This window comes from Drosophila takahashii, chromosome 2L (genome assembly GCF_030179915.1).
Source record: "Drosophila takahashii strain IR98-3 E-12201 chromosome 2L, DtakHiC1v2, whole genome shotgun sequence".
In the NCBI taxonomy this organism is placed as follows: Eukaryota; Metazoa; Arthropoda; class Insecta; order Diptera; family Drosophilidae; genus Drosophila; species Drosophila takahashii.
The window spans coordinates 23,511,553-23,518,699 of NC_091678.1; the positions used below are offsets into that span (position 1 = coordinate 23,511,553).

The following is a 7,147-nucleotide window of genomic DNA, read 5'->3' on the forward strand; positions in this document are numbered from 1 at the left end:
CTCGAACCAAATGCTTGTATACCGCGCGATTATACGACCGTTAGGGACGTGTTCTCGTGCGTTTGTTAAATTTAAAATAAGGTTAAATCCTTAAAATCGTACAAGAAATCAGAGTTTTAACCCTACTTTAAATTTAACAGGCGGACGTGAAAACGGCTCTTAGTAGAACTATAATTGCAGTAGTAATTGGTTTGAGATCGGTTTGCAGCCGCCACTATTACTGCCACATTACTTCTAAAATATCATTTCGGCGATAATTACTATTGTTTATTATATGTATAATATATTTAACAACCAACTTTGACACACAAAAGTATTAACATTTTTAACGTTGTAACACATGCTGTAAATAATATGACTTTAATATAAATATACCTTTAAGGTAATAGAATATAACTAATTTTGCATCCTTTCAGTTGAAATATATAATTTTAATATCTATGGAAGCCTCTTATTCCGTAGGTAAAGGTTCTCCGTATGGCTAGAGAGTGATACCAAAATAAAAAGGTATTGCAAAAACTAAAAGGGTTGCATACCAAGACTTTGACAATTTCAATTGGATTTGGAGAAGGAGCGGTGAAAGTGTAAAAGTAAAAATGTAGAAAATTGGAGCTGTTAAGGGCGAGGGGATAAATGACCCCCCGTATTAGCCTAGTTGCATTCTTATTGAAAAAACGTGTCATATAATAAAATCCGAAACTTCATTCAAACATTATTCCAAGCTCAAGATTCGGGGCTTTTTTCAAAATGAAAAGTTTTTTCTGCTTGGCAGTTTGTCTCAAGCGATGTATTAGGATCCTAGAAATACACGCCGCCTTAATTTGTCTAAAATTTAAAAATTATGACAAATGAGAAAATTTAGAAAGTGTATTTAATCTATATCATGTATGTAATCATTTTTCGTGAAAAATGTTAATATTAGAACTTTTCTATGTTGAGGTGCGATCGTCACTAGTTCTTTAGCTCGTTAGAAGGTGTGTTTATTTGATAAATTAAAAGACATAAACTAATAAAATATTTGGCACGAAGGTTAAATGGTTTGTAAAACCCCAAAATGGTTGACATAAAAAAGTGTTGGAAAAATCACGAGCAATCACAGTAGCTCATGACGTTTCACGTGACTATATATATATTTATATAAGTATATAACACCTTGAACAGCTCAAGTGCTAAGTTAAAGATTTTGTTCAAATTTAAATTTAAAATTCTAAAATTCAGTTGAGTAAGATACGTCAATGTGTTGGAACCTTAAAAAGATCAGTTGAAATCAGAAGCAAACAGAAAGCTAAGCTAAGAATTGAGGAGATTCCAAAGGATATTATTAGCTCGCAACTGAAGATATAAATAATCCAGGTAATTAACCGAAATGGGTCCTTTTTGGGATTGTCTATAAGAAATACCGAAAAAGAATTCAATTTGTGTTGTGGCTCGCAACAGGCTTAAATAATCGAATTTTGTCAACTTTTTGTTAATCCATGCCAGGTGTTTGGGCCATAAACCAGGGATACGTTTGGGCCAAGAAATCGGGGAAAGAAAGCAGCCCTAATTTAAGTGCAGGTAAAGCTCATCGCCAGGTAAAAGCCTGCATATTACAGAAAACCCTTTTCGTTTTGGCATATAAGTTCGAGGGCTGAGAGATTGCAGCTGTCAGAGAGAATCGAGTCTTCACATCGGCAACAACATGGGCAACGTCATGGATCGCAAGGTGTCCTGCTCAGAGGCACGTGCCACAAATGCGCCGCCCTCCCCCTTCGTTACCCCCAAGGAGCAGGAGACAATTAAGCACGAGGTGGTGGAGCCGCAGGAGATTGTGCCAAATTTGACATTTCACTTGTTCAGCTATCGCCAGCAAATGAGTTGCAAAAAGCACCAGCTGATGAAGTACACCACATCGAAGCTCCTGCTAACCGAGGAGCTGCTAAAGCTACAGGAGCAGCGACTAGGGGTGTCCACCGAATCGTGGACCAATTACGAATCCTTCCTATCGGACGAGGATGACGAAGAGAACCGGGCTCCAGCCGGCGATGATCCGCTGGCCCAGGAATTGAGCCACCTGAAGAACTATCGCATGGAACTCAGAAGCACCATTCTGGAGTTCGCCCAGGAGAAGATGAAGAAGCGGGAGAAGAAGAAGCTGAAGCGTCTGAAACGTCGCACCCTGATCTCCTCCAAGAAGCCGAGCAACAAGAACAAGCTCAAGTACTGGCATCCCCAGTCGGATGCGGAGCTGGAGGAGCAAGCTGATCAGGATGCCCAGGATCACCCAGAGGTCATTGTCATAGATTTGCCCAATTCGCCTAGTTCCTAAGTCTTAGTTAATTTAGTCGTTAATCTCGTTCTAATTGTACATACTCCTATTTCCTAGTCTGTTTTTATTTCCATTAAAATAGTACACACTAAAATAAATACCTACATTTCAATTCTATTTGACCAACTGACTTTTAAGGCGGCCCTTAAACTGGCCCAAATCAAAGTTCAATGCGCCCTGTGGCTGGTATATCAATATCCTGTATCCTGTATCCGTTCCCTGGATGCATAATTAACGTGTCGCGTAATTGATTGCGATTCCCGTTTCTGTCATTGCTCCTGTTCCAGGGTCTGCCTCCTTATTTGATCCTGCTCTCGTTTTACGGTCTAAAAGAAAGGATACTTTAAAGTATTTCGGTTCAGTTACATTACTTTAAATACTTTTCAAATATGTAGGCTGCTATTTTTCAATATGTTATATGATATTATTTTATATTTATCTTATTTTTAATAAATTTTAAGGGAATAAATGTTGTTATTTTAGTTATCCTCCTAGTTATCATATTTTTTCTTTCACTATATAATTTTAATAACTCTCGTAAAGAACCAACCTAATTTTCGGACTAATTTACAAGCCGAAACCGAAATTACCCAATAATCCACAGACAGTTTATCTCCACAAGAGTGTCGCACTCGAACCCCTAAATCTCCTCTGACAATTTGTCTAACTGCCGGCAGTTTTGTGACAGACTGCTACCCCTTTATTTGGGCCACTTTTACCCTTCCCCCACTTGGCCTAATCTAATCTTGCGACTAATTAAATTTACTCACACGAAAAAAAAACGACCCGAGTGCAGTGGCGAAGCCAAAATAAATTATTGTGGGTCATGCAACTGCGTTTGCAATTACGGGAAAGTTTGAAGGATGTATTTATGTGGCCCCAAGGAGCAACTCTTTGAACTTGTCCCAGAAACGTGCCAAAAAATGTTGTGCAACTTTTAGCAATTATTATAGAAAGTGCGAGACCCAAATGCACTTATCGCATTTACACGGCGCAAAGCAGGTATTTAATAAAATAATTATGAGCGGTTTAACCTATTTATGGGAAGGGGAATGCGGCTCTGGATTACGACGAGGATGTGGATGAGGACATGAGCTGGGCACGCACTTTGGAATACGCAGACAGACGCCTGACACAAATTCCCCTTCCGACTTACACAACTAGCTCGTCCGGAAAGAGTGCAAATGGCTCCCAAAAGGGGCTGCAATTTCGAATTCCTTGCAACGCATCAAAGCGCAAACCAAATTGTGACATGTCTTCTCGCTAAGGACACCCACTCCCAGTTTTCCTGGCACCACCCAGAACTCCGCACCACCCACTGCGTGGCGACCACAAACAATGCTGTGCTCCACCGAGCGGCCATCGAGAAGGGAACAAAAGAAGTAGCACAAACACTGAAAAAATACACGTTAATCAAAAGCAAATTGAAATCAATTATTCTAAGGCACTGAAAGTGAATATTTTGTATCTATTTTTATCTAAAAAATAAATATAATAAGTAACTTTTATTGGTTTGGTTGCTAAAAATACAAAATATAGAAATGAACCATGGCTCATTTGTTGTTTGTTTATTTTATTATATAAAATAAAGCTTTTAATATAATAAAGATATATTTAGCCACAAAAACCAGAAATATATACAATACTTTGAACTATATTATATATTTCATAAATTTACCAGGAACATATTAATTTTTATGGGAAAACGTATTAATACTTTACAGCTTACAACTTTTTTGCGTTAAGATGTTTAAGATGTCCTATAACACAATGCAGCATCAAAAATTAACCTCGATGAATGCTATATTTTTGGATTCGTTACGAATTCCCAAGTTAAACTGCGTTTTCCAAAGAGTTCCCCGACGCAAGGATTCTTAGAAAAAGGACCTCAAAGTTCGAAAAGTGCTGAAATTGACCAACTTTGCGGAGCTCTCAGAGGCAAATGGATGCATGGCTTGGTTCGAAGTTAAAGTTTTTTAAAAGATACACCCTTTATCTTTCAAACCCCATACATAAAATAATTTTAGGATTTTTTTTAAGGCAGAAATAAATTCCAAAAAACATAGTCAAAAAACTGAAAAACATACAGCTGCGGTAAAAATAGTAGCAGTGTTGCCGCCTTGTGTTTTTTTAAAAGTTTGATGTTGTAATTTTTTCTTATCCAATTAGTCTAATAGTAAATTTATAATCAATACAATATTACCAGGAAAAGATCAATTACAACAACAAACTTTTAAATACACAGGGCGGCAACACTACTACCATTTTGACCGCAGCTGTATACTTTTATGTTTTTTGACTATGTTTTCTAGAATTTGTTTCTGCCTTAAAAAAAATCCTAAAAATTTTTTAAGTATGGGGTTTAAAAGATAAAGGGCGTATCTTTTAAAAAACTTTAACATCGAATCAAACCATGCATCCATTTGCCTCTGAGAGCTCCGCAAAGTTGGCCAATTTCAGCATTTTTCGAACTTTGAGGTCCTTTTGCTAAGAATTCTTGCGTCGGGGAACTTTTTGGAAAACGCAGTTTAACTTGGGAATTCGTAACGAATCCAAAAATATAGCATCCATCGAGGTAAATTTAAAAAGCACTAAAAATGCTGCACAGTGTAATTGAAGATGTCCTATTTTAGATTACTAATTAATTTTTGTTCTTTTGTAGTTAAATTTCTTTGCTACACTTTTTTTCGTAGTGGATCTTACAAACGATGGCCCTTTTGGGGGTTGTGTGGGTGGGTGAGTCCTTTGAAGGAGCCACCACCCAACATTCTCCTCCTGCCACGTCCACGCATGTGTAGCCGTTGTTAATTGCCGACTAAGCGGAAGTTCCTTAGCATTTTTGCTTTAATTAAATTTTTTAATAAATACGTATGCAACACATTTCATTAATTGCAAACATTTTAGCAGCGCCTTCAAGGAATCGCCGACCGCTTGTTTGAAGAAGTCACCCTTGGAAGTGGATGATATCCCTTACTCGCATCGTTCTTGAGGCAATTTATTAATGGTTTTTGGTGTGACTAATTCGGAAGCTTGAATTTCAAAGAAAAAGTGGCTATAAATTATCAAGAAAAAATAAACAACCACCAATAGACCCAATTTGTTGGGAAGATAAATAAACTTGTACTATGAAAACTAAACCCAGTGTTGGGCTGTAAATATTATTCACTTAAAAAAACTGTCCATTTTAATTCCGGAAATTCAACTGCAAAAAAAATATATTGTGTAAAAAAATGTAATATCAGCTGTTAAAAATATTGCATACGAAATCAAGTAGTCTGGAAATGGAATTCAAATTTTTTCTTAGTCAAGTAGGTGGTGCTTCTAGATTTTTCAGATGTCAGACTATATACCCAGCGTTCACATCGAATATCTCATTCAGTTTTTGAGTCTTGCTAAATTCATACGTTTTCATTCGTTTCGTTTTCTATATTTACTAAAAAATCATCAAAATTCTCAAAAAAAAAATTGTAGTAAATTTTGTCCGAATCCGTATTGCTTCTTTTTTGTTGTTCTATCATTTTGTGTGAACCTTCTCAAAGAAAAGAAAGTATCATAATACCGCAATCTCGGAGAGAAGGTAGAGAACGATAACTAAGAGGCGACCATCGCGATAAGGAAGGGAGAGGAGAGGTAAGCAGACGGAAAACTGGTAAGATATGGGATCCTAATATTAAATTGTGATGTTTTAACCGAGTCCTTAGATACTACGATTTAAAATAGAATATTCGCATGACCCGATAGTTTAATACTTCCTTATGCAACCCTGTTTTTAATCGATAAAGATAAACAACATTGTTCTCAGAGCTTTACTATATTAAGCCCCCTATTATTTTTACTATCGTGCAGAGATAACTACCTCATAACCCAAGATGTCTGACAACATTGTGTGCCACAAGTGCAAGGAGGCCATCACCAAGCGAATGATCACCGCCCTCGGCAAGACTTGGCATCCGGAGCACTTCCTGTGCCGCCACTGCGAGGAGCAGATCCAGGACGCCACCTTCAACATCCAGAGCGGCGAGCCGGTGTGCAACAAGTGCTTCGTGGAGCGGTACACGTACACCTGTGCCGGCTGCAAGAAGCCGATCCTCGAGCGAACCATCTGCGCCATGGGCGAAAGTTGGCACGAGGATTGCTTCTGCTGCGGCGGAGCCTGCAAGAAACCGCTGGCCAATCAGTCGTTCTACGAGCGGGACGGCAAGGCCTACTGCAAGCAGGACTACGAGGACCTCTTCGCCGCCAGGTGCGCCAAGTGCGAGAAGCCCATCACGGACTCGGCGGTGGTTGCCATGAATGTCAAGTGGCATCGCGATTGCTTCCGGTGCAACAAGTGCGAGAATCCCATCACCACGCAGACCTTCACCATCGACGGGGATAAGCCGGTGTGCCCCGCCTGTCACTGCTGATCTCCTCCAGGATATAATCCACGTATCCCCCACTTCGGCACCAGATTGTTAAGAGTTAGCCGTTCTTTTCCTCACACAATAGTTAGGATTGTAACCGAATGTTATAAACTCAAAAGGCATCCTCCAAGTAATCAAACGAATAATTGACATCGGCGTTTATGGCACATACTACAAAGACAAACCATAAGAACATTAAGCCGCTAAATAATATAAAATAAATTTAAAGATAAATTAGACATGTAAATATCAATTGATATTAACACTTGTTTGATTTAAATGATTTCAATATATACAACATTCATTAAAAAATGTGGTTCAGGCTTGGACCCTTTTTTTCTGTTTCTGTAAGTTTTCATGACATTTTTTTAAGTAAATGCATCCAACCAATTAGGCGAAAATCAAGCAACTGTCCTAAAGCCCTAACCAGTGCACA

At 38.4% G+C, this 7,147-nt stretch overlaps 1 protein-coding gene and 1 pseudogene across 1 annotated transcript; both read left to right on the forward strand.

Annotated features, from left to right (window-relative positions):
* Positions 1-1,134: 1,134 nt before the first annotated feature.
* On the forward strand, positions 1,135-2,403 carry LOC108064115 (uncharacterized). Its single transcript, XM_017151458.3, has 3 exons — positions 1,135-1,353; positions 1,483-1,557; positions 1,623-2,403. The coding sequence occupies exon 3, from the start codon at positions 1,682-1,684 to the stop codon at positions 2,306-2,308; it is 627 nt and encodes a 208-aa protein (XP_017006947.2). The 5' UTR covers positions 1,135-1,353; positions 1,483-1,557; positions 1,623-1,681; the 3' UTR covers positions 2,309-2,403.
* A 3,271-nt stretch (positions 2,404-5,674) lies between these two features.
* Positions 5,675-6,958, forward strand: LOC108064111 (transforming growth factor beta-1-induced transcript 1 protein pseudogene; annotated as a pseudogene).
* Positions 6,959-7,147: the final 189 nt, after the last annotated feature.